At 42.9% G+C, this 27049-nt stretch overlaps 1 protein-coding gene across 1 annotated transcript in view; it reads left to right on the forward strand.

Annotated features, from left to right (window-relative positions):
* sspo (SCO-spondin) overlaps positions 1–27049 on the forward strand; it is a 73193-nt gene that overhangs the window by 16851 nt on the left and 29293 nt on the right. Inside the window, exons 32-87 of the mRNA XM_040127522.1 lie at positions 517–621; positions 735–862; positions 1789–1909; positions 2059–2186; positions 2288–2429; positions 2518–2688; positions 2859–3039; positions 3242–3317; positions 3732–3753; positions 3934–4054; positions 4235–4448; positions 4627–4768; positions 4951–5127; positions 5311–5505; positions 5730–5840; positions 5950–6105; positions 6838–6996; positions 7091–7255; positions 7361–7552; positions 7750–7872; positions 8382–8511; positions 8838–8963; positions 9162–9253; positions 9951–10148; positions 10293–10463; positions 10674–10929; positions 11034–11080; positions 11238–11408; positions 11610–11744; positions 12250–12386; positions 12474–12568; positions 12656–12705; positions 13098–13268; positions 13744–13914; positions 14053–14132; positions 14259–14428; positions 14555–14601; positions 14864–15064; positions 15511–15681; positions 16404–16604; positions 16760–16859; positions 16991–17211; positions 17628–17780; positions 17931–18097; positions 18267–18412; positions 18746–18966; positions 19254–19289; positions 19564–19728; positions 20964–21176; positions 21990–22157; positions 22404–22538; positions 24073–24310; positions 24490–24642; positions 24774–24820; positions 25011–25181; positions 25440–25616. Of these exons, the coding sequence (XP_039983456.1) occupies positions 517–621; positions 735–862; positions 1789–1909; positions 2059–2186; positions 2288–2429; positions 2518–2688; positions 2859–3039; positions 3242–3317; positions 3732–3753; positions 3934–4054; positions 4235–4448; positions 4627–4768; positions 4951–5127; positions 5311–5505; positions 5730–5840; positions 5950–6105; positions 6838–6996; positions 7091–7255; positions 7361–7552; positions 7750–7872; positions 8382–8511; positions 8838–8963; positions 9162–9253; positions 9951–10148; positions 10293–10463; positions 10674–10929; positions 11034–11080; positions 11238–11408; positions 11610–11744; positions 12250–12386; positions 12474–12568; positions 12656–12705; positions 13098–13268; positions 13744–13914; positions 14053–14132; positions 14259–14428; positions 14555–14601; positions 14864–15064; positions 15511–15681; positions 16404–16604; positions 16760–16859; positions 16991–17211; positions 17628–17780; positions 17931–18097; positions 18267–18412; positions 18746–18966; positions 19254–19289; positions 19564–19728; positions 20964–21176; positions 21990–22157; positions 22404–22538; positions 24073–24310; positions 24490–24642; positions 24774–24820; positions 25011–25181; positions 25440–25616 (8160 nt within the window). The remainder of the gene's footprint in view (positions 1–516; positions 622–734; positions 863–1788; positions 1910–2058; positions 2187–2287; positions 2430–2517; positions 2689–2858; positions 3040–3241; positions 3318–3731; positions 3754–3933; positions 4055–4234; positions 4449–4626; positions 4769–4950; positions 5128–5310; positions 5506–5729; positions 5841–5949; positions 6106–6837; positions 6997–7090; positions 7256–7360; positions 7553–7749; positions 7873–8381; positions 8512–8837; positions 8964–9161; positions 9254–9950; positions 10149–10292; positions 10464–10673; positions 10930–11033; positions 11081–11237; positions 11409–11609; positions 11745–12249; positions 12387–12473; positions 12569–12655; positions 12706–13097; positions 13269–13743; positions 13915–14052; positions 14133–14258; positions 14429–14554; positions 14602–14863; positions 15065–15510; positions 15682–16403; positions 16605–16759; positions 16860–16990; positions 17212–17627; positions 17781–17930; positions 18098–18266; positions 18413–18745; positions 18967–19253; positions 19290–19563; positions 19729–20963; positions 21177–21989; positions 22158–22403; positions 22539–24072; positions 24311–24489; positions 24643–24773; positions 24821–25010; positions 25182–25439; positions 25617–27049) is intronic.

Genomic DNA, 27049 nt, shown 5'->3' on the forward strand with positions numbered 1-27049 from the left:
AGTATTTTATTTTCCTTGTTATTATGAAGTTTTTTTTATTGATGGGAGCTCACAGATCTTCCATAGAGGCGAACTGTTGCTCCACTCGTCTTCTGATCTGACATTTCTCACATGTTCAAAAGACCATTTACTGTAACTGTTGAAGAAAGCTCAGAACAAGAGAATGGTCATTAACAGGACACCAAAACATTTATCAACACTACCATAGGTGTCTCAAACTTTAGAGATATTGCACAGCGTTTTACACCAGAATATGGAAAACGTACCTGCAGTAGTTTATTTTAACTTTTGTATAAACTTGAAGATGCAGAGAAAACGTTTGAGGGTGAAAAAAAAATTCGATGAAAAGAGGACAAGTAAAATAAAAGTTATATAAAGGTCCTGCTCATTTAATTCAACAGCAAAATTGCAGCAATACAATTATGAGTTCCCATTCATTGTTGCAAACTTTGCGATAATAAAGTGACAGTGTTCTCTGACATTCATCTTTCTGTTCTACAACACTTCTGCATGTAGGAGGAAATAACACCATTCTTGTGACAATTAGCCCTGCCACTATTACTTCTAAGCCAGCAGAGGTTACTACACCCCCGGTCCCCACATATCCATTTCCTCCTGGAGGTTAGTGTCTTTTTTCATATGATCAGTTGGTCGTGCAGTTTTACAGGTAGAGGTAGAGCATTTGATCGATTGTAATTTTTATGGAATCTCACCTCGTCTCCTTCTCTCGTCAGATGAGTGTTGGTCTCCTCTGGGTGTCCAGTCTTTGCCGGTCTCAAGTTTCAGCGCCTCATCACAGCAGACTGGTCACCCCCCTGAGGCAGCTCGCCTCCATGGATGGGACCCCCACATAGACCTCCAGGTATACCAGGCCCAATAATAGGTTTATAATATTCAACCAGCCTTTGTACTGGTACATGTTCATCCCGATGAAATGTCCTTGAGCAAGTTTTTAAATCCTCATCCACTCCAAGTTAGTTATTTAAAATGAAGCGAGCAACAATTTGGTGACATGAGAAATATAAAAGATTTAAATAAATGCTTTTTGAAATGAATCCTCTGTTTCTGTCTACTGAATAGTTGACATGAACACCTGGCCCTTAAGGCTCTTCACACTGCTCCTTTGGTATCCCAAACACTTACTTTTGTTACACGGTCTGTTATTGTACTGTCATTTTTTAGCCATACCAGCAGCCTAATCTAGGGATGCAATGTCAGTTGGTTGATCATTCGGCCCCTCCACCACTTTAATCAAGACAGAAATATCTCCAAAACTATTGGATGGGTTGCCATGGAATATGTGCAGACATTCATGATCTCCTGCCGATAATTCTGAAAAACTGTGGTGATCCTCTGACATTCCCTTAGGTGTCACCAGCAGGTTGAGTTTTTGGTTTTGGGTGAAATGTCTTGACATCAGTGGGATGGATTCCTGTGAAATACATGTTACACATACAAAATTTTAATGTGTTAAATACTTTGGTTTATGGCCAAATTCCTGCAAAACTAAAGACCTTCCAATCCGCCTCAGCTCTACTTTGTGCATAGTGTTACTTAGCAAAATTAACACTGCTGATCTAAGATTGTAAATGTCTAACATTACCTGCTAAATATCTGCATATTAGCATAGCCACTGCAATTATGTTAGCAAGGTGAAGATCACATTTAACGCAAAGCATCGCTGTGTCTGGTTACAACCTCACACCACTGCTTGGATGTCTGTAGATTATCAGTGTAATATTGAGCAGAATGAACACCAGGTGTATTCCGCAAAACCTTTATCTGCAGGGCTGGAGTCCAGAACCTGAGGAATATAAGGACCTACCACAGCGGAGCCCTGAGGGACACACTAGCAACACACAAAGCCCCTATCTACAGATAGACCTGCTGAAACCATACAACATCACTGGTAAACATTCATGCCTGCACCTTAGAACAACTACAGACTGAAATTCTGGTTTAGTGTGCTGTGTATAGGTGAATTCCTATGTTAAATTATGTACTGTATATCAGTGAAATTTAAAAAAAAAAGAATTCTATCTCTCTACCTTTCTGCAGGTGTGTTAACCCAGGGTGGTAGTGTGTTTGGCACATTCGTGTCCAGCTTTTACATCCAGTTCAGCCAGGACGGCAGACAGTGGCACACTTACAAAGAACTTGTCACTGATTCCCGGCCCAGAGCCAAGGTCAGACATCAAAGCAAGTTCAAGCAACTGTCCAACGTTGAAGGCCACTTAACATTGCTTTTTCAGATCTTGAGGTCATTGTGTTACCTTTCTCCCTCCAGGTTTTTCTCGGTAACCATGATGATCGTGGGGTGGCTGAGACCAGACTGGACAGGATGGTGTCAGCTCAGTTTGTTCGCCTGCTGCCACATGACTTTCAGAATGGCATCTACCTTCGCCTCGAGATTATGGGCTGTGGAGACGGTTAGTAGATAGTTGTAATGCTACTATGTTGGTGTTTTGTTGTTGCACAAATTCCCTTTCTAAAAAGCTCTCCTCTCCTTTCCTTTAGGTTATCACTGGTTAACTACCCCCACCCCTCCTTTGCCAGTCTCCCCAGTGGGTGGCTGCAGAGTGAAGGAGTTCCAGTGCAAAAACGGTCGCTGTGTGCCAGCAGGTCCACTGGGAGTTGTCTGTGATGGAGTCAATGACTGTGGGGATGGATCAGATGAGATGTACTGTGGTGAGCTTTCCACCCTAACGCACCTTTAATTCAGTTATTCTTCTTACACCCTTACTTAACTTAGCTACGTGCATTTACATACACTCTACTCACGTTCTATACAGATTTCTATATTCACCAAATATGAATATCGAAATCATTTTCCCTTAGTAACTACTCCACACCTGCAGGTACACAGCCATCCCCTACCGCCACCAGCCCACGCAGCTGCCCTGCTGGTCAGTTCTCCTGTCCCCCACCAGGGGGCTGCATCGAAGCAGGGCAACGTTGTGATGGTATCCTCCACTGTCCCAAAGGAGAGGATGAAGCTGGGTGCCACCCCCATGACAACATCACTACCCAGTCAGACAGGTGGAGGGGAATTTTTATTGTTTCTAGTAGTCATAACGTTGGTAGCAGTAACTTTATTTTTACCACTTTGAAACACTTTCCTAATCTTTTTCTCTTATGTCTGTTTTTCTGCAGCTCTTCTTTAATTCTTTGTGTTGTAAAGTTGTCAAATATGGTTTCAGGTTTTGAATTTACTTCTCTTCATTGCTGTGGCAATTTACAGACCATACACACCCACCCCTGCTCCCCTCAGGACTCCATCCATGGCTGCTGTCACTCATCCTGCAGTAACACCAGAAGTAAGGAAACATTTAAATGAAACATCTGTTCCTCGATAATCTGTCTTTTTATGTCCCTGGTGTAGATTACCTTATTTTTTATGCTTTTCTTTCTAATGTAATCTAAACTTAAAACTAATAAATTGGAAAAGGTTCTACCACTTATGATACATATAAGACAAAGAGTTAATTAAAAAATAAATATCTATAAATACAAGAACAGCAATATATAACACAGAAAAAGCATAGTTACAGAGAACAATTCACCAGTGATGGCTATGTTTGCTGAAAAAAGGCCTTATTTGTTTAAATGTATTGTTTGTATTAGAACACGTACATTTTCGAGTCAGGATTTTAAAATTTATATCGAAGATTACAGGTGTTAATATAGGTACATATCAATAATCACTTCATTTATTTCGAATGTATTTACAGGGTGGTGGCCCAGGATATCGTGGTGAGTGTTAAATGCAGTTTAGATGAATTTATTTTTGTGGCCTTTGTGTTTTTAGAACAGAATCCTCTGTTCTAAAAAGTCAAGTATTGCTGCAGACCAAATGTTTAAATGTTTTCTGCTTGTATTCAGTGTGCCAAACGGCTTCTCTTAGATGGTATCTAAATTCGTCATATTCTTCAGGCATCTGCTCCTCTCCCCTTGGACTGGAGGACGGGAGAATTCGATATGGTCAGCTGACCTCATCCTCGCATCGTGAGAACAACCCTGCTGATGCTGGACGACTAAACATCGTCCCTAACGTGTGAGTGGTCTGGTATTTGTGTCGCTATTGCCTCTAAAGCATCTACAGTAATAGCCTGAACATTGGATGTGCTTCCCTGCATGCACTTACAAACTTTTTAAATTTGTTGGTGTTCATTTTTTTGAAAAGGAGAATGTAAGGCATAGAGAAAAATAACAAACCGTATCATCTTCTGTGTAGTCAGGTTATGGAGCCTGGATGGAGTCCCTTGCCTACAGATGCCCAGCCATATTTCCAGGTGGACTTCCTGGAACCCATGTGGGTATCAGGGGTGGTGACACAGGGCAGTGAACGCATGTGGGGTTACCTCACTAAATACCGCCTGGCCTTCGCACTGCACAGCAGCCTCTTCACAGATTACAAGGAGAATGGGAGGCCTGGTGACCCTGCTAAGGTATTTTTAGTCATTTGGACTTGGAGTCATATCTCACATCAGGTGATTTCTGTATTTGTGTATATCCGCATACGGTGAACATGTTTCGCCATGGAGGAATAAAAGAAAAATCCATTGCATTATTCTTGGGGAAAAAAGCCCCATTACATGCGTAAATATCCTCCTGTCTGTGGTATAGGTGTTTGAGGTTCGGATGGTGGGCAGGACCCCTGTGATCCGCTGGCTCGATCGGCTGGTCAGAGCTCGTTACTTGCGCATCATCCCTGTGGAGTTCAGACACACCTTCTATTTGCGTGTTGAGATCCTTGGGTGCAGAGGTGGTGAGGAATTCAACTAAATACACAAGTACATGATAATGATTAAAATTCTCAGGACTTCCAAATGTCTAACTAATCTGTAAGTTTTTGAATGCTGAGTCTTGTCTTCCAGAATTTGCGTTGAGCTGCAAAGCTGACTTCACATAAACGATAATATGAATCAACTCTTCCTCCTGCTGCTGTAGATGAGCTAGTGACCCCCAGCAGTGTGACCTCATCTCCCTCTGGTGGTGGGAAAGTGACGGTGCAGCACTGTGAGCCAGGCCAGTTTGCATGCCAGCACAGTGAACAGTGCGTCTCTGTCTCTATGCTTTGTGATGGTCAACCGGACTGCAAGGACCACTCTGACGAGATCAGCTGTGGTGAGCACTGATGGATATTGGGTCATACGCATTTTTCATTCTTCTTGTTTTGCGTCATGCTACACCACTTTTACCAATTTCTAGTCTCCTTATAGGATTGAGTGATTGAAACAACTTACATTTGACAGACTATTTAACAGTTTGGCAGTTGAAATGTACATTTCTCCTCATCTTCATCTTCAGGTACCGCTCCAACCAGAAGCTCTCCTGTGCTGCAGAACCAGACCAGCTCCTCAGGGAGACCAGGCTTCCATGGTGACAGCACAACGGGTGCCCCAGGCCTCCATACCACCAGCTCCCAGGGTGGCATTCCTGGTGTGGCTACATCAGGTGTCACAGGTCAACCTGGACTTCAGAAGACCACAATTCCAAGTACTGGTAAGTATGATTAGCCGTTGATCATATCTAATTTCAACCCATTGTTGGTGGCTTTACTGTAACGATTTGAAAGCTTTAAATCTTTTAGTTTTCATAATGAGTTTTAAAACTTTTTACTATAAAGTTTGGCTAGTATTTCATTCAGCCAGTTTAGTCAGGTTTGTGTCTGTTTGCAATACACTGTTGATTAGTTTTGTTTTTGTTTTTTGGTCCTAAATGATCAGGCCATTGGACCACCAAATCTTCCATCTACCCAGGGGTCACCACAGGTCAGCCTGGACTGCACCTAACCACAACCCTTCACTCTGGAAGACCTGGTCTACAAACCACAAAAGGTGCGGAGGCCTTGCTAGTTATCCTACAATTAGACAGGACCCGTGGGTCAACACCCTTTACGGTGCATAATAGACATTGTTTGCTGCCTCAATTTCTATTAATTTACAGCCCCGTGGATCACCTCAGCCCCTGATGATGGTGGCCTTCCCAGAGTGCTTTGTGTGGAGGGCCAGTTTGCATGCCAGTCATTTGGCTGCGTGGACTCTGCGCTGGTGTGCGACGGCAGACGTGACTGTTTGGATGGGTCAGACGAGGAACACTGTGGTACGCATCAACACCTTGTCAGAGGGCAGGGGGGAATGGCAGTACAGTGGAGAGGAATTAGATTTACTTAAATTTCACAAACGCTGTAAATTTAGAAAAGTTGGTATTGATGATACTGGTAACACAGTGGAGTTATTTAGCACTATTCAAAAGTTTTAGGCACTAAAAGTAAAGTCAGGAGGGTTTCAAAAATAATGCCACAAATAGTTTTTTATTTATCAATTAGCGCAGTAAAGAGAAAAAAATCTGAATCAAATCAGTATCGGATGTGACCACCCTTTGCCTTGGTAATCTGGCATGCATTTTTTCAGGTACTTGACAGGTAGGTTCCTCCCATAATCTTGGGGAAACTTGCCACAGTTGTTCTGTGGATTTAGGCTGTTAAGATCAGGACCCTGTACAGCCATAGTATCTATTACAGGACTTCTTGTTGCTGATGATAGTTTTTTATACCTCTGGATGTATCTTTGGGCTTGTTTTCATGCTGCAGTATGAATTTGAGACCGATCACACGCCTCCCTGATGGTACCGCATGAAGGATAAGAATCTAAACATCTAAAGTGCCTGAAACTTTTACACGGTGCTGTATAATTTTAGTATGGACTATAAACAGATGTAAAATATGAAGTGAAATACGAAATTTTTTTAAATGTCCTTTCAAATGTTTTTTGGGGTCTAATATCATGTGTCATTTGTATAAAGTTTTGTTATTGTATTGCCATGTCTCATCAGGCACCACCACCAGACCAGTGGTGACTCCGCCGCGCCCCCTGGTGCCGAGCCCATGCTCTCCCAAGCAATTCCCCTGTGTCAGTGGGGAGTGTGTTCACCTGGACCGCAGGTGTGACCTACAGAAGGACTGCGTGGATTGGTCAGATGAGAAAGACTGTGGTACGTCATACTTCCACCTCGAAATTGGTGATGAGACCAGACAGGAAAATATTCATATATTTTATTACATCTTTTTTCCTCTCCTCTCGTCTAGTGGACTGCATCATGTCCCCGTGGACAGCTTGGAGTGCATGTAGTGTTTCCTGTGGTCTGGGCTCCTTGTTTCGGCAGAGGGACATACTGAGGGAAGCTCTGCCTGGAGGGGCCTGCGGCGGAGCCCAGTTCGACAGTCGAGCCTGCTTCCCTCGAGCATGTCCAGGTCTGTTCTTTAAACCTGATGTCAGATAGAATGCATCTTTCGTAAATCCCCTGTGTCTAATCTGATGCTTATCCTAATCTCGTTCTCTCCTGTCTCTTCTTGTAGTCGATGGCCACTGGTCAGAGTGGACAGAGTGGTCAGAGTGTGATGCTCAGTGTGGAGGTGGAGTCAGGTGGAGGAACAGAACATGCTCTGCCCCCCCCCCTAAAAATGGTGGGAAAGACTGCGAGGGCATGACCCTGCAGAGCCAGAGCTGCAACAGCCAGTCCTGCACCAAAGACATCGGCACACAGACAGGTGAATCTGTCAAACAGTAAATTCTGTTGATGGTGTTTAAAGTCCTAAAGTATTTTATTCCAGCCTGACGACAGTTGTTCAATACGCTTTACGTAATCACCTTGCTTATTTAATTGTTGCAAAATTAAATCTGTAAACTGTCAGAGTTACACCTCTGTTCTGTGTAAGTATACCTACAAACTGACTGGTCTGTTCAGGTTGTGTCAACGGCATGGTCCTGGTGACTGAGGCAGACTGCCAGGCTGGAAGAGTTGAGCCTTGTCCTCCGACCTGCTCACATCTCAGCTTGACCAACAACTGCACTGCAGCATGTGTACTGGGTAGGATGCACAGTGTATTTGGAGTTTTAGATTATGTTTGTGCGTGTATTGCACTTGAGTGGGACGTGCCATGCACAAAAATTTAAATGGTCTCTTACCTTGAAGTACAAAGCTTGTGCTCATTCAGAATCCAAATTGCATATCAAGCAATCAAGTACATAATAATGCCTCCAGAGTAGAAATTGAGTAAATTGTCACTGTGATAATTGTCAAGATAAACAAAGTCATATTTTAGAGATGCATCTAACTTTCTTTTGGGTTAGTGCTGCCAAAATCAAATTGGTCTCCTGTTTTTCCACTTCGACTGAGTCTAGCAAATATGAGGACAAAATAGTGCACTGGAGTACAGGTCAAATTAAATTGTCCATGGTCCATTGTCTGTTAATTGAGCAATGAGCCTGCACTGAAACAACCCCAGTGATATTTGTGCTAGATGGATAGTAGCTTACAAAGGCTCATTCAGTGGTAGCTAAAACACTTATTAAGACATAAATGATGTCTTTCTCCAGGGTGTCGCTGTCCCAATGGTCTGTACCTTCAGGAGGGGCGATGTGTAAATGCCAGCCAATGTGTCTGTCACTGGGACAGCCAAATACTGCAGCCAGGACAGACAGTCAGCAGGGACCAGTGTACCACATGGTGAGAGACACAGACATATCTATTTTTAATTTTTTTTACTCTGGAAGCGAGTCTGGCTTTCAGAACTGGTGGCATTTCCAAAACGCTAACTGACTAAAATTTTACCTTCTTAAATCACACATAACTTCAGTTGTGTGAAATTTAATCATCATCTCATAAAACTGTTTTGTCTCGTCTGAGGAGTCTCATTCTTCATATTTAATTTATAAAGTACACCTAAAGTCTTCCGAGCACTGTGCTGGAACACTGGGATACTTCCTTGGCTATTGCTACTGATTTCTTAATAAGTAAAAAAAAAAATCTAACTGTCAGAAATGCTTCCCCAGTGTGTGCAGGGATGGAAAAGTCACCTGTGAAACCTCCAGCTGTGTGGTGAGCTGTCAGTGGTCAGCCTGGTCGTCGTGGTCACCATGTGATGTTACCTGTGGTCTGGGGCTACAGCAACGCTACAGGTGGACCTGTTTAATTCAATAAATCTGTACAGCACCTTACTCTTGGTGGATGAAACGCAAACAGTTAGACCCCTTTTCACAACAGAAGTGTGCTTACATCGAATTGAAGTTTTCAAATTCTTGCTTTCTTTTTACTGCTCACACACTACCAGTTAAATTTGGATCAGCAGTTCTTATGCCCTGACCCTGTCTCCTCAGGTCCCCAGTGAACCGGACAGGAGCTGTCAGAGTCCAGCCCTGTCCAGGAGACTCCGCTGAGACCCGCAGCTGCTCCAGCCCCTGCCTCCCTGGTATAACTGCTCAGACTCCATGCACGCAACAGTAACACTAATGCTGTCACACTGAATGTTTTTATTTTTGTTTTTCCAAGGTAAGTTCAACTGAGGTCAGGGATTTCTTTTACACAGAAGTTTTTCAAGGCATTATTCATTTGTAACATTAGGTTTATTATCTAACACATTCTGTATGTAAGCCACCAAAATGTTTGCTGCACTACATTTGCAAAAAAAATGAATGTATTATAAAAAAAAAACCTCATCATCCATTTTTTTTCAATTGGGGGCTTCTCTCTCTCCACTTACTGTAGATATTGCACTGGGCTTTACAGTATAATAATTTGAAAAAAAGTGTGAAGTGTGAAGAACTATTTAATGAGTAAAAAATACAACAATAACAAATAAAAACAAAACAAAAATTTAGTGATTTGAAAAAAAAAAAAAAAATAATTACTGATAATACTAAAAATATTATCATCAATTTAATTTAATTTGAAATTGAGCAAAAATGTCAAATGTTTAATGGTTCCAGGTTCTCAAATGCTTTTCTTGGTCTTACATTATAGTAAATTGAATATTTTGGGGTTTTGTTTTGCAGGTTGGACAAAACAAGATATTTAAGGACATCACCCTGTGCTATAGGATATAATGATGGGCATTTTCACAGTCCTCTCTTGTAGTGGTATGATGACTTTGCCGTTCTCTTGTGCAGTGCTGCCAGACGGTGTTTGGAGTAAATGGACTGGCTGGTCAGAGTGCAGTAAGACATGTTTCAACCTCGTGAATGAGGTGGGAATCAGACGACGGTTCCGCAGCTGCAACCACACACATACACCATTCAACTACACGCACTCTGGCTGTGATGGGGACGGTGAGGAGCAAGAGCCCTGCAACACTATACACTGTCCAGGTATGACAAATATTGTTGCACAACGACCCCCCCCTTACACACACATACACACACTCACCTTCGCAACAACATAAAATGTGTTTTTTTTATTGGATTAAAAAACCCTGTAAGATGAAAAAGCTGATTTTAGTTTTGTACTTCAAGTGAATGGCGGCTGGTCAGCCTGGTCACCGTGGTCTCAGTGTTCATCTGAGTGTGACTCTGGTGTTCAAACAAGAGAGCGATTCTGCAGTTCACCGTCACCACAGCATGGGGGCTACAGCTGCCCTGGGCCACACATGCAGACAAGAGACTGCAACTCCCACCCCTGCTCAGGTGCTGCATCATGTTTTCTTATTACTCAAGATATGCAGGGCCATGGAATAATAATTGTGAATAATGTAACTTTATAATAAAAATGTGTTGGTGGTGGTGTTTTATTGGACTGCGCTGTATTTTTCAGTTTTTCCTGTTATTTTATACACCACTTCAATAGTGTGTGCCTGTGTGTGCCTGTGCACTTCTTTCCACTCCCGCTCCTTTCAGGTGAGTGTCCGGAGGGCATGGCGTACATGACAGCAGCTGAGTGCGAGGCTCACGGTGGTGCCTGTCCGCGGGTCTGTTTGGACATGACCTCCACAGACGTGCAGTGCGCCACTGCCTGTTATGACGGCTGCTACTGCGCCCCGGGCTTCTACCTGCTGAATGGCAGCTGTGTGCCCTTGGCACAGTGCCCGTGTTACCATCAGGGGGAAATGTACCCAGCTGGTGCCACCCTGCTTGTCGATGCTTGCAATAACTGGTACTGTTATTACAAAAATGATACCTCTGTTTACTCATGGGATGGATCAAATTTTGTCTAAAAACGTCCATAAATGCAGTCACTTGTTCTTTTGTCTCTAACAGTACCTGCACTAATGGAGAAATGGAGTGTGGAAGAGCTCCTTGCTCAGGTTAGCGCTTTACTATCAATTTCAATTTTTAATGTACACATTCTGTCTCTAACTTTGCTTTCTATCCATCCATGTCCCTTTCTGCTTTGTCTTGTTTACCCATCTCTTTCTTACTGGCTCTTTCTTTCTTTAACCTGCGTATATGTGTGTCTCTCAGTGGACTGTGGCTGGAGCAGCTGGACCCAATGGAGCGCCTGTAGTCGAACATGTGATGTTGGTGTGAGAAGGAGGTATCGTTCCGGAACTAATCCTCCACCAGCGTTCGGGGGTCGTCCCTGCAAAGGAGACAGAGTTGGGATCGATACCTGCAGCATCGAACCTTGCTTTGGTTAGTAAAATTACTCGGTTGGTAATGTTGTCTTAACGTGAAATCCGCTTTCTGAAATGTATAAACTTCTAGATGTATTGTAACTGAAAGCTGGACTTTTGGAGGTTTTGCTGTTTTCATTTTATTCCTGTATGCATTATTATATATTGAAAACCAACCACAGATTAAAATATAAAAGAAGTTTATCCTGCCATTTGCCAGGTGTGAAGGAGCCTTGGAGTACATGGTCAGAGTGCTCAGCGACATGTGGAGGAGGTTACAGGACCCGAACCCGCGGGCCGATTCGAATCCACGGCACCGCTCAGCAGTTCAGCGCCTGTAATCTGCAGCCCTGTGGTACAGCAAAACAACACACTCATTTAACACTGCTATTGTGTTGCCAAGAAGACGGCAGAGAGTATTGTACTGCCATCTCATATTTATGAAGTAAGATGGTGTTTTTGTACCAGAAAACAACATTAAGAAGCCGGTAAGGTTAACAATTTTATGTTCTCAAACTGGGTCACAGAAAGTCAAGGCTAAGTAGTAGGGGACAACAAAACAAAAAATGGTTTTAATTTATCAAATGATACATCTGAAAAATGCAAAAACAAACAAACAGTAGTAGAGTAGTAGGAGTACTGTAGATGTTTATGCAATTTAAATGGCATTTAAAAATTGATTGATGGATCATACTGCACATACATGTTTTGAATTCAAGCATGTGCTTGCCAAAATATGTTATGTTGGTGAAGTAAAGGGCTTTTCTCAGATCAGCAGTGGATAACCAGGATTTTCATGTTTTTGATTTTAAACACACTGAGGTTTTCAGTGATCTCTGCTTGCCAACTTGCTTTGTCAGGTGATGGCCGAGTGTGTCCTCCAGGCCAGGATTGGACACAGTGTGTGAGGGGGGCAGTGTCGTGTACAGAGCTTGCAGTGGACCTCAGCCGGAACTGCACACCTGGCTGCCAGTGTCCACAAGGGACTTTCCAACAGGTGGGTGGAGAGGCTATACACAAACGTATATAAACACACATATACAGAAATCGCACCCTTATTGTTCATTATCCTCCATCTTCCCAGGATGGTGCGTGTGTGCAAGAGTCTGACTGCCGCTGTGATGTGGATGGGGAGCAGTACAAACCAGGAGACATTGTCCCCACAGACTGCAACAACTGGTAAGTAAAACTGAATGGCCAGTTTGACTCCACCAGCATGTGTTTCTGTTCATCAGTATATAAAGAATGTGTGTTTTTATATCTCAGTACTTGTGAAGCAGGGAGGCTGGTAAACTGCTCTCAAGACAGCTGCAATGGTAGGCAAAACCTCATTGAATTTATCTTTAATACAGCCACTGGCGCTTTTTTCTGTACTTTGTCTGTTACCTGTTGTCATGTCATAGTTTGCATAAGAGTAGTTTGCATGTCAATAATCCCTAATCCAAATCCCTTCAACAGTAATATATCTCTAAGATTTAACTTTTCAAGTTTGATAAATTGGCTGTAGTCACAGCCAATGAAAATAACGTCAATTTGATTGACAGTAAAGCTGTAGTGATGCAAAACAGCATGAGAAATTAATATGAATCACATGCATTTTTCCCCCTTTCTTCTTTTACCTCATTGTACCTCCCTCTATCATTCTTGTTCTGCTCCTCCAAACACACACACACACACACACACACACACACACACCCATACTTTGCAGTTGATGGCCAGTGGTCCATGTGGACTCCTTGGGGTCAGTGTTCGGTGTCGTGTGGAGCAGGTCTCCAGTCTCGGTACCGGTTCTGTTCTAGTCCCCAGCGCTCTGGAAGGGGACTGCCGTGTCTGGGACCTCGTAGAGAGGACCAAGTCTGCATGAACACCCCATGCAACCGTGAGTTTATTTTGCGTTAATCTGTATTGACACTCCGTTGATATTTAAATATGTTGGCATTACATTTTCACACTCATCTTTTTACTTTGGTGTTTCTTGTTGTTCTTTCATGAAAAAAAAAATCAATATTGAGACTGATATACTACAAAAAAAAACCAACTAAAAAGGTAAAAAGTTAAACTCTTGTCTCACAGTGTAAACAAAATTATGGCTTGTAGTTGATTGGTTGGTTTTTATTCACATTGCCATGTCAACTCCTACCTGTCTTTGCTTGTTTTTGTTAGAAAGATACATACTGTTCACCCAGTATATCATTAATGTCACCACATTTTTTTTAAAATGACTTCAACTTCCTGGTTGATTCATGTATTTACCAGCTAATGTTGAAATGATGCATGCAGCTGACTAATCTTCGTTTGCTGTGAAGCTGCTTTAATTTTTGTACAGTTCACCATGACGCGTGGGCTCTTTCCAGGTGACGGTGGATGGGATCAGTGGAGTAATTGGACGGAGTGTACCAAGTCATGTGGTGGGGGGATTCGGAGCAGGAGGAGAGAGTGTGACAGTCCCACTCCACAGGGGGAGGGAAATTACTGTGAGGGCCTGGGAACTGAGGTCATAGCCTGTAACACTGACCATTGTCCAGGTATGTTTACAGTGTTTAAACTGTAGATGTGGCTGTGTGTGTGTTGTCTGTGCAGCCATACTGTGTTTTCTCCAAAGATGAGTAAAGTTGGTTCTATGTCAGTTTTATGACAACATATAACTATGTATGTGTTTTCAGTTGCTCCATGTTCTCAGGTTCCAGGCACAGTGTTCAGTAGCTGTGGTCCCTCCTGCCCTCGCTCCTGTGATGACCTGGCAGTGAGTATCACACCAAACACGACTCCTGTTTTCACCCATTACCACAGGTTTTAAGATGAAGTCATGCCTATGGATAAAAATGATAGACTGTGGCGATGTTAAAGGGATTTTATCCCTGTCCCTCAGCACTGTGAGTGGCGATGTGAGCCAGGGTGCTACTGTACGGAGGGAAAGGTCCTGTCTGCTAATGGGACGGTCTGTGTAGAGCGAGAAGACTGCCCCTGCCTTGACCTCAGCACTGGACACTGGTTGGAACCAGGAGAGACCACCAAAGCCAATGATGGGTGTAACAACTGGTCAGAATAACACACATAGAAAGATCACTTATAGTATATGCATTTACACTACATTTACATTTCACAGAGAAACACTGAGAAAAAAAGGACGGGAAAATGTATTATGTTGTATTTCCTGTGTTTCAGCACCTGTGAGGGTGGGAGGCTCAACTGCACTGGATACGCCTGCCCAGGTGAGTAAGACCTGCTGTAAGTCTCTGTAGGTGTTGAAAAACAATGGAAGTTATGCACGATCAACGAACAACTTATAAAACAAGATGTTATTCATTCGCTGGTGTGCAGTTTTCCTTTCTTTTTTGATAAGTGTTTGAATTCACCCACTCAAAAATATAAAAAATAATGACTGTCTTTAGTGTTGACTGCATGATTAATGGAAAACATCCATGGGAGAATTATATTGGGAGAATGGCTGTTAAGTTAGATTTGTGTTTCCAGTGTCAGGTGACTGGTGTGAGTGGTCAGAGTGGACTCCTTGCTCCAGGACCTGTGGGGCAGAGTTGGTTTCCCGCTACAGGAGCTGTGGCTGTCCTGAGCCCAAGGCTGGAGGAGCAGCCTGTTCTGGAGAACAGGAAATACACAGTGGGGTCGGAGTTCAAATCCAGAGACAGCCCTGCCCTGTCATCACCTTCTGTCCAGGTAAGACACCACCACTTAGTGACAGAGAAGATTCTTTAGAACTTTTATTAGTTCGTAAAGATCTTGGTCCAAAGTGAGCTTACTGATTAGATAACACATAGACAATTTAAGACACTTTTGGCTGAAATTATTTACAGTCAGAAGTTTATACTGTTGTTGATTTGACAGGAGACTCCCAGGTAGCTCAGCCACTTATCCTTTTAGATAGAAGTTCTTCCTCTGTATTTTTATGTCTTTTATTCCTGTTTTTGTCATGTTTGTCCTTTGTATCTCCTCCATTTTTTTCTCTCCTTCTTTTATTCTTTCTCACTTCTTTCTTTGTGTCTAACTTATCTTTCTCTTCAGGTAGACGGATATATCAACTTCTCCCTGTTTTCCCTTTCAGTTCCCAGCTCTCACAAACCTCACTGCTTTCTTTCTTTCTTTTCCTCACTCTCTCTCTCTAGTCCACGGTTCATGGAGTCCCTGGTCAGCGTGGTCGGACTGTGATGGGTGCGCCGGATCGTCCGCTCGCACCAGGGAATGTAACAGTCCTCCTGCCAGGTTTGGTGGCCTGCCCTGTCTTGGAGAGAGCAGGCAGAGCCGCAGTTGCCATGACAACGTCACCGTCTGCTCAGGTCAGCGTAATAAGGGATTGTAAATTAAGTGTGGATGTATGTAGAGAAGCACTCGTGTCCCACTTCAAAGGGAGTGGATTAAAATGAGGATAGGTTAAGGAAATCTGTCCCTGCTGGTGACGGCTGGGAGAGAGAAAAGAGACTGTCTTACTTGAATTAAAAAAAACGCCAAAAGGCCTCTTGAGATGAAACGGCTGTCTGAAAGGGAAGAGTAATGAACACTGTGCTTTGGTTGAACTCTCTTTGCCCTCCCATATTCCTGTACATGTCCAACCCCCACCGAATGAAAACAGGGCTTACTGATGAACGCCAAGGTGACAGGGTTCAGCACTTCTGCGATACACCAAGAGGTCTGCGCGCAGAAACAAAAGTGTCAGGGATAATGCATCCAAACACTGTTCATCAATCAGTCCACTTCAAGAATGCATTTCATGTATTGACACAATAAGAGGCTTCTCGGTTTTTCATTCCAGCTTTGAAAGCTTCTATTCTCCAGTAGCCACTCATTTCATTAGCTTGACCCACACCTCGGTCCATCTGGGGACCAGTACTTGGCCTCACCCCTTGGAGGATTACATTTTTTTCCCCTTTCCAGTCTAGCTAGTTTCAATTTTGCTTTTGTATGGCCTCGAACACTGTGAAAGCATACTAGTGAGTACCACCCGGTAATCCACTCCATGTATTAATTCTCTTCAAATTGTAATTCCTCCTGTCTACTGAAGACTGTCGTGGAGGCCAGGAAGAATGGCCTTGTGGGAAGCCCTGTCCTCGCTCCTGTTCGGATCTCCATGGCGACACAGTGTGCTTGGACTCCCCTGGGTGCAGCCGGACTTGCGGTTGTCCAGGTGACATGGTTCTGCAGGATGGAGTTTGTGTGGCCAGGGAGGAGTGTCGCTGCAAATACCACAACAGCTCTGCTACTGGTTAGATCCACAATCTGTTTACTTGCAAACTGCCACCAGAAGTGGTTACATTGTAGGGGTAAAGTGTGTTAGACTAAGCAGAGATTAGTTGAATCCATAGATTTTTGTCTGTGGTCATTGATTTGTTCTGTCTCTTTTGTTTGCGCTCTGGGCAGGTGGTCTAGATTCCAGCAATGCATCATGGGTATGGCCCGGTGGGTCTGACTGGCAGTTTGCAAATCCAGGAGACAGCATCATCAGTGACTGCAAAAACTGGTACAACACAAGCTCTACAACATTTTGATTCTTGTTATTAAAATCAGTTTATATTATATACAATGATTTAAATTTAATATCTTCATTTTCCTTTACTTTGGTATTTTGTTGTCTATCTCACTTCATCTCAGTTCATGCGAGGCTGGGGTTCTGCAGTGTCAATCAGTCCCTGGTTGCCATGTTGATGGTGGCTGGAGCCAATGGGGAGCCTGGACCGAGTGCTCGCTTCCTTGTGGAGGAGGAGTCAAGTTCAGGAGACGCCAGTGTGACAATCCGTCTCCTCAGAGTGGTGGAAGAGGCTGCCTGGGAGTCACTGAGCAGCAGAAAGACTGCAACATACACCCGTGTACAGGTAGTGCTGTCTGGCCAATCCACCTTAAAACTTGATGAGTCGATATCTCACATGACCCTTTGAAAACAAAAAAAGCTTTTATTCCCCTTGGAGTCCTGACCTACTGTTTACTACATTTCACCATTGATGTGGTGAAATGTACTATATTGCAAAGTGAGATATCCAACAATGCAGTGACACATGTATGATGAAACTATAAGTTTCTTCCTTAAAATTATGGAGAAGATGTTTATTCCTTGTTTCATTTATAGAGAATCTTGTTATTTCTTTATTGGAGCTACAGATAAAAGTATGGGAAATGAGCAAGTTCTAATTAGATATACAGTCTTTGGAACAAAATGGAATAAAATCAAAGTCTTTCACCGTCTTTCTTTATGCAGTTTTGTCTTCACATCTCCGTGTGTTTTTGTCTCCAGACTCAGTGGGCCAGTGGCTGCCCTGGTCTCAGTGGTCTGTGTGTTCGGTCAGCTGTGGTGGAGGGCAGCAGTCCCGCTCTCGTCTCTGCAGCTCTCCACCCTGCAGCGGCCTCAGTCGCCAGAGCAAGAAGTGCAACACCCAGGTCTGCCTCGGTGAGTCCCTGTTGCCTCTAGATTATCTGCAGCGAAAGGTATTTTAGTTATTTTAAGTTATTTTTAATCGGATGATCCACGTTGACCTTGTAGAAAAGTTTTTGTGTCTTTATATCCGTGTCACTGTGCGGTTATCACCTTGTTGTGCAGACGTGGGCTGCCCTCCTGGCAAGCTATACAGGGAGTGTGAACGAGGTGAAGGCTGTCCGTTCAGCTGCATTCAGGTCAGCGGCAGAGAGGGCTGCTACTCCGATGGCTGCGAGGAAGGCTGCCACTGCCCTCCGCACACCTACCAACACCACGGAGTCTGCCTGCAGGTGGGTTAGCACTCTGATAGATTCATGATAGTTCAGTCTTAAGAATGCTTACACCAGAACTCAAAACACAAAGGACGAAAAGAAATATTTAACACCTTTCTGAAGTTGCAATTCAAAGATGAGAAAAGAGTTTTTCATATAAGGTGATTCTTGAACGTGTGTGTGTCAGGAGTGTCCGTGTCTGGTCGCCAAAGAGTTTCTGGCATCCTTGGAGAGTGTCTCTGTCACACCGGTCTCATCTCTGCTCCTCTACAACATCTCTGAGGGGATGGAACTTCAGTCTGGTGACACACTGGTCCATGACTGCAGCACATGGTGAGCAGTAAATCTTGGGAATATTTGCAGCTAAACTAAATTTCATACAGTTCTTTAACACCTACTACAACAACTGTCCTCTACTGCTGGACCAGTAGACGGCGTCTGAATTTCCTTCAGAATTACATCAGAACATCCAGAAGTATTTAAAAATGAGGTATCTCAATTTAAATGCTTAACAGTTATACTGTTCATATATGCATAGTTGCAAAATTGTTCCCTCAAGTCCTCGTCTAACGTCTGGGCAGTCACCTTCTTGTCCTCATCTCTGCTGTCAACAAACCTTTCACACCAAATCACAACTTGACCCTTCTTCCCTCCTGCTCCCTGCAGCGGATGTGAACATGGCAAGTGGAATTGTTCCTTGAAGCATTGCCCAGTCAATGGTGGCCTGTCGCCCTGGGGCCCCTGGAGCCAATGCTCACTGTCCTGTGGCGGTCTGGGACTGAAAACTCGGTCCAGGGGCTGCACTCAGCCTGCCCCAGCCCATGGAGGGAGAGATTGCCAGGGGCCACGCCAGGAAACCACCTACTGCCAGGCCCCTGACTGCCCAGGTACAAGGGTTAGTTTAGGCAGTGTAGGTACTGTATGTAATGGGTGCAACAGCTACAATGTCAAAAGTCACAGAGAGGGAGATTGGTTTGGGACTGTGATTTGTGAGTGTGAATACACTGACTGTAATCGTAACTCTTCTTTAATCATAAAGGCTTTTCTTTATCTTTAGTATGCTGAATTATAAATAGTCATAACAAAGATAGTACATACAGCCAAGTGCTTGATGGGGCACAATACTAAATACTGGAACTTGTACTGATAATCAGTTTTTTCATGTTTTCGACAGTGACTGTTGGTCCTACAGAAGAACCAGTTTTACCGGGTAAATTAACCTTTCATACACAGTTTAATGGCCGATAGTGTATTGTATATCTCCTCCTCAGTAATTCTTCTTAATTACGTTTTTCACTTCTTTCTTGCTTCCTTCTCCCCGACTGTTCTGAGCAGTTTTATTGTCTGTATGATGATCGTTGTTGTGATATGCTATTTTTATTTTAAACTCTGTCTGCTAACACATTATCCCTCATGAAACAACAAAGATTTTGTTCGAATGTCTTCTCCACTTTTCATCCTCTTCCCTCACTCGCGTTTTTTAGATGAGGATGCTGGCTTCACTCCGTGGTCATTGTGGAGTCCCTGCACTAAGACCTGCACCGATGCTCTTAGGCCGGCCATGAAGTCCCGTCATCGAATATGTATAAAACCTCCCTGCTCTGGAAGCTCTCACCAAGAGAAGGCCTGTAACCTGCCCCAGTGTTCAGGTACGACCTGCATTAACATTACATCAACTCTCTCTCTCTCTCTCTCTCTTTTCTCTATGACTGTTACCAAATCTTTCCTTGTACCAGTCCATATACAGTAAATGTGACTCTCTCACACCATCTGCTTGCTCATGCTGTGAGCTAAGTCTCTCAGATTTTTCTCTCATCAATCCATTAACAGTCTATCTCCTGCAAATTAAGCAGGCTTGGTATTTTGCACCAATGCAACATTTCCAATAGCAACAAGTAAGTAGTGAGGTTACAAGAGTTAGTGGGAGCCTGGAAGGTATGTACGTATAAGCACCAGGCCACAGGTTCAAATGTAGTTCTGTATGTATGGGAGAACCGAAGCAAAGGAACCTTTGTCGGTCTGTTAAATATGCCACAGTACAGTAGCTAATAGTAGAACACACTAGTTGTATCGGGCATATCCAGATTGTGAATGAAAGTGACTGCATGCACATTAAGCACATTAACGGTTTTTTAAAAAAACTACTGCGAAATTTCCCATTCAACTGACTATATCATACAACAGAGGATGAATTATACAGATTTTTAGAGCCTATGTGTGAGAGAGAGAGAGCACATGCTGCATGTAATGATATGCATTCCCACAGTAAAACATTTCCTCAGAAAATGCATTATATTGCAACTGTTGGTTTGCTGTTTGGTGCAGTGGCTTGGTTTTATAATTTTTAACATGCTTATCTCACAGATGACAGAAGAGATCTTGTAGTGGATTTGTATTATTTACTGATCAGCACAGACATCGGAAGAGATTAGTGTTGGCAAGCTGTATTTTTTAGCGACTCTGACTTTGTTTGTCGACTATAGTGAAGTTTTACAGTATGTGTGTACAAGAGCTAATTAATTCAAATCTAACCAGAAGCTAGGCAACAGAGCTGTTTATTCAGAGACAGAGTAGTGAGGCAAAATAACAAAAACGGCTGAAGCTGAAAGCAAAGGAAAGTGTAGCTTATGTGTGAAATTCTCCTTCTCGTGATTCATTCATAAGTCTAGCAGTAGTTCTGTTTACGGTTTTCCCTTTTAATAAAAAAAATGTGGACATTGCTATAAATACTGCAAACAACTGGTTCAATGTAATTATAGTAAACAGTAACTATAAGTGTGAGAATTTCATCAAGTTTACTTTGACTAAGCGACACTGATATTCAGCTACTACATGTACTGTACTGTATATCAAGCCACTTATGTCTTTTGTGATGTATTCCCAGATGGAGATGAGATATGTGTGGGAGCCGATTGTGCGAGGAGGAACTGTTCCTGGACGGAGTGGGGGGAGTGGGGCTTCTGTTCACGATCCTGTGGAGTGGGTCAGCAGCAGAGGATCCGAACCTTCCTCAGCCCCGGGGCCAATGGCTCATGGTGTGAGGACATCCTTGGAGGGAATCAGGAACAGCGCTTCTGTAACATCAGGCCCTGCAGAGGTCAGTCAACCAGAGCAGCATGTAGAGTTAAGCTGTGATTTTCAGTTCAACCCATTCAGTGATTTCCACTCATTTCAGCATGGTATGAAAATCAAACTGTAGACTTTAAAACTGCTTGAGATCGGAAAACATTTACAGTCAGCATCATCTTTACAGTTAATGTTATCAAAGTTGCATTACCGCTGTGTAGTAATGCAACACAGACATTTAAAATTAGTCTACACTAACAACTGCATTACCATGAAATAAGAAAACTTTGACAGCAATGAAAGCAGAAATGAGGTTCGTATAGTGAAGTGATGGGAACTGCCGCCTGCCTGGAAAATTTGAGAACCACAACTCAGAACCATAAAACATTAAACCACGCTGTGAAAATCCATGAAAAGACAGTATATGTGATTTTTAGTACATGATATAAAACGTGAAAAAAAACTTGCATGGTATTTTGTCTGTCAGTGTCAGTATTTACCAACATGGGGGGTTTGACCCCCCCGAGAGGTACATAAATCTTAGGGGTCATCCGATGCTTGAAGTGATAAGAAAGACAAATATTTCATTCATTTTTTTCTGAATTTTCTCAAATTTCTGAAGGCTGGATGCTTTTACCTGTTCAGGCCTCTATAAATCCCTCAAATGAAACAGTCAAGGAAAAGTCTCTTGGGTTGAATTGCTCACACCACATGTCCAAACTAAGGTTATAATCTGTGATGAAAGGTCACAAGTTGACTCCTGTCAAAGAGCCAGATGCCAGAAGGCTGGGATTCACTGGTCTGTGTTTGTCGTCATGTTTGTGTATGTGTCTGGACGATGTAGTGGATGGAGGTTGGTCCCGGTGGAGTCCCTGGTCCCACTGTGATAAGCGCTGTGGTGGCGGGCGCTCTATACGCACTCGCTCCTGCTCCAGCCCACCACCCAAGAACGGTGGGAAAAAGTGTGAGGGAGAGAAGAACCAGGTCAAACCCTGCAACACTAAACCCTGCGGTGAGACAGACCCAACATGTCCACACACACATTAGTTGAGTGTAGATTACTATGACCTTAGGGTTAGTTCATCCTGTGCATGGACAAATGCTCATTGTTACAACATGTGGCTTTTTTCTCAGGTATGTCTTTTTGTTCAAAAAATCAGCACAGCCTGTGATCCACTTTCTTCATAAGGCATTGTATGTGAAGAAAATTCCTGTAGCATCGCACGAAAATTCATGACCTTCATTTGTGTATTGTCAGAAGAGAAAGGTTGCCCGCCGGGCCAGGAGTTTGTGTCGTGTGCCAACCAGTGTCCACAGCGTTGCTTAGACCTCCAGCAGGGCATAGAGTGCCAGGGCAACACCGAATGTCAGCCTGGCTGTCGCTGCCCTAAAGGTACTGAGGCTGCTATCATTTTATTAACAGATAAGCCGCTGTGTGTGTGTCTGTGTTTGCGTGTTTGTGTGTTTGTCTGCATATCTGAGTGACTCTTCCCTAAAGATCCTGGGCCTGCTGGTAATGAACAGAAAATCACCATTTATCTGTTTGTGCATTTGTATTCAGGGCTACACAGACAGGTTGCTGAAACAGCCTGCGTGCCATTGACCCAAAAGTAGCTTTGACCTGCTTTGAGTAGGCTTTTAAGTGTCATGTGCACTCAATATATGATATTGGCATATGTTGAGATATCAAGCTCTGGGATGTCTGCCTCTGCTCTGATACAAATGGAGGTGAATACAACATGAAGCAGCAATAATAAATATTTTTGCATTGACGACAGCTTTTCTGTGAAAGGTGTGGCTCATATTGACGAGCCCGCATAGAATTATAGCCTGAAATCTGCAATTCCGCACAGCTCTACGGAGCTTTTTAGCATCTTTCTGCTCATTATTTTGGTTTTTCAGCCCACAGCTGTACTGTTTTGGTTTAGTCGCACCACTCTCATCAACCTCGCTTTCAGAAACTACAGAGCAGATGCTTTTAGCCCTAACAATCGTGTGCCTCTCAAAATTTGAAAAATCAGGTTTCTGCCAGGGTTCCCACACATTAGGTGTGGCCCTTAGGTGTTTTCACGTAAAAGGTGATAATATGTCTGTGTTTACAACTTGTTTCCAATTCCCCAAAGTGGCCAAAAACTTAGATATATGTGTCATTTCTTCTCATCACTGGAAAATTACATTAAAAACTAGAATGGCTCACAGTAGGGCGCATATCTCTGCCAAGGCGAAAAATGCCCTATCTCACAATGTTGAGGAAAGTGATAAAAACTTCCTGGATCCCCCTCCCCTTTAACCAGATCCTCACCAAAATTTAATGGGTTCTTCCCTGGCCCATGACCCATCCCTCCGACAAGTTTGATGCAAATCGGTTCCGTAGATTTTGTGTAACTCTGCTGACAAATAAACAAACTAACTCAGAAACCAGTTAATAGACAGGGTGAAAACATATCCTCCTTGGCAAAGATAAAAATTGAACAGCAAGATAGTTTTCCAGAAATAATGTCCTGGTTACTTTGGACAAACCTCACTGTCAGCCTTTTTTACTGGGGCTACATTCTCACTAAGAAATAGTCCAAATGAAAACTTTTCACCGTGAGGTCTGTAGATTTTCCTAAGGCCTAAGGGGAAAAGTGATTCTGGAAAGAGATATTGCTGTACCATTTTTAAATGTCTTTTTCAGTTCTGTGAGCAGAATATATTAAGTTACATTCCCACCCTACGTAAAACAATGGAGGCAGCGAATAAAACCTGGACAAATAAAACCTAAACTCTCTGCATGGATAGATACCGCTAGAGGTAATCGAGAAAATATGTTTGATGTTTCAGCGGACTGATGTAAACCAGCTGCTGCACTGTAATGAAAAGAATGAAACCCATGTTTTCATTAACATAGCACATAGTTTAAGTGACTAATGTTTGTGTGAGTCCAGGCCAGTTGCAGCAGGACGGGACGTGTGTACAGCTTTGGCAGTGTGACTGTGTGGACTCCCTGGGACAGATCTGGGCAGCGGGCAGCTGGCATCAGCTGGACTGTAACAACTGCAGCTGCACTAATGGACAGCTCCTCTGCACCAATCACAGCTGCCAGGCAATGTGTGTTTGGAGCTCCTGGTCCAGTTGGGCGTCCTGCAGCGTTTCCTGTGGGCAGGGCCAGAGAACCAGATACAGGTGAGGAAAGAAAATTCACAAATACTTGTTTATACTTGTACTTTATCGCATATTAATACATTTTTGTTAATTTTCATTATTAAAGACCCACCTTTCCGTGAAACATGTTTCATTGTAAATTGATATATAGAGTTAAGTAGCAATATAAACATACTTTTTGTGTTACTGCTTTGTGTCAGGTCTCTGATCCCAGAGACTGAAGGAACAGATTGCCAGTTCGAGGAAGTCCAGCATAAATCCTGTGACCCAGGACCCTGCCCGCCCCTCTGTCTCCATGACAACCAGGAACTCAGTGTGGGAGACACCTGGCTGCAGGGAGAGTGTAAACAATGGTGAAACAGATCAATACAAATGGAGAGGAAAAGAATATTTGGCTGGAAAGTGTTTGCACTGAAAAGGAAATGAGAAATTAAGGGATTTCACTTTGTGTTCCAAGCATTTTCTTATTTATTTTTCCTCCTAGCACATGTACCCCAGAGGGAGATTACTGCCAAGATATTGACTGCAGAGGTGGGTCACCATCTTTATTTTAAAAGACAAAGAATAAATGAAGTAGGCCTAAATATACTCATTTGGTTTAAAGAAAGAGAACGTACAGAGAATATACTGGTTTTCTCAGACAAATTTTGACTGGCATGCAGCTAAATTGCCTGGACAAAAATTAATTTTCAAATGACCAAGTTTTGTGTGTTGTTGTCAGTGGATGGTGGTTGGACCCCCTGGTCAGTTTGGGCCGACTGCTCAGTGACCTGTGGACAGGGGACACAGGTTCGAACCCGTGCCTGCATCAACCCCCCACCACGAAACAATGGATCTTACTGTAGTGGGCCAGAGAGAGAAAGCCAGGAATGTCATACCCCTCCCTGTCTGGGTTTGTATGCGCTCAGAAATGCCAGAGTTATACAAAATTCATTTGACTATCACCAAAAAACAGACACACATCCTTTCTACACCGATGAGTCACAACATTAAAACCGGTAATGGTTTTAATGTTGTGACTGATCAGTGTTATAATATTTCTTTCGGACTGAATGCATAATCTTGGAAAAGAAAAAATGTCTGTAAACCACGGCTATGAAGGAAAATGCAGTTCATATTTGCTCCGGTTGTATTAACTCCTTCTCTCCAGATGACCTTTGCCCCTGGTCCCCATGGTCACCATGTTCCCGGAGCTGTGGTGCAGGGTCCGTGTCGCGGCGCAGGGTGTGTGAGTGTGAGGAGGGAGGTGATTCAGCATGTCCCACTGAGATTGAGGCTGAGAGGAACCGAGAGGAGACCCAGCTGTGCTACAAACGGCCCTGCCCAGGTACATTCACACAATACTGAACAAAGGATCTAGGAGTTTGGCTGTCATTTTATTAGATTTGGCAGTGGTAAGCTTGGTAGACTGAAGCCGGACAGAGTCAAATAGCGGAAGTCAGCGTGTGTGCTGTACAATTCATTTTTATGTTTCTTTTCATTTTTGTGATGGGTCTGTAAGACAGTGCCTGATTAGGATCTCTGTTAGATCAAAACGTTGCCCTGTTATAACTGCCGGGAGCTATCAGTGCAGTGTGTGAATCTTTTCTCTGACTTTTGTCTGATGATATGAAATATTTCTGCGCATGAGAAATCACGATAATTAGGTGGGTCTAACTGGTGCCTTACTGGTATATGGATTATTGCTGCATTAAACAACTAGATATAGTCAGTGTGTTAGTTATTAATGAATACAATAAAGTGAGTGCTTGAAAACGTAGTGTATTCATATCCAATATGATATCAGGTGCACAGGCAAAAAGGCAAAAAGTAATCTCATGAAAAAGGTGCTTGCACAAAATAGAGGCTCCCAAAAAAAATGCTTTATTAAGTATGATTATAATGTTTTGACATTTCATCCTCATCAGGTAATATTCAACATTTGACCAAGAATACACCTAAATCAACCCAGGTCTTAATCCAAAGTCAAGCCCACATTAATTAAGTTATTTCCAATATTTACAACAGGAAATTCAATACAAACCACAGGGTGCAATCAAATGCTTTATGCACTGAAAGAAAGATCATCTGAATATATTGATGTAGCTAGTAAATATAATTAATATAGCAGGATACATCCTACTAAGATAATTTGAAAACATGTGATAGGAATAAAGCTGTTCACACAAAGAGAGAACCCATCAAAGAACAACCAGAGGTACACATGAGTAACCCAACATACTAGATAATAATCAGTATTCAGGGGAAAGAGCTCAGCTAGAAGAGGACAAAGAAATCCTTTTTAAGTCCATGAGGAGATTCCGTATTTTGGTATAAATTCAATACTTCTCCCTTTGAAAAGTTTGCGTTCACAGTCTCTGACACTGGAGGGAATGACAGCTGTCTCAATGCATACAGTTAGGTCCATAAGTATTTGGACAGTACATTACCACAATGGATTTGAAACAAAGCCATCAAGATGTGATTGAAGTGTAGACTTTCAGCTTTAACTCAAGGGATTTAACAAAAACATTGCATTAATTGTGTACGAATTACAGCTATTTTTATACGTAGTCCCTCATTTCAGAGGCTCAAAAGTAATTCGACAAATGACTGACAATCAGTTTCATGGCCAGGTGTGACCTGTTTCCTCATTTCTTCATGACGAATTAAGCAAGTTGAAGTTGATTCCAATTGTTGAACTGACATTTGGTTGCTGTTTGTTGGAACTCTCAATATGCGGTCCAAAAAGGTGTCAACAAAACAAACCGATCAGACAGA

This window comes from Xiphias gladius, chromosome 5 (assembly GCF_016859285.1).
Source record: "Xiphias gladius isolate SHS-SW01 ecotype Sanya breed wild chromosome 5, ASM1685928v1, whole genome shotgun sequence".
Lineage (NCBI taxonomy): Eukaryota > Metazoa > Chordata > Actinopteri > Istiophoriformes > Xiphiidae > Xiphias > Xiphias gladius.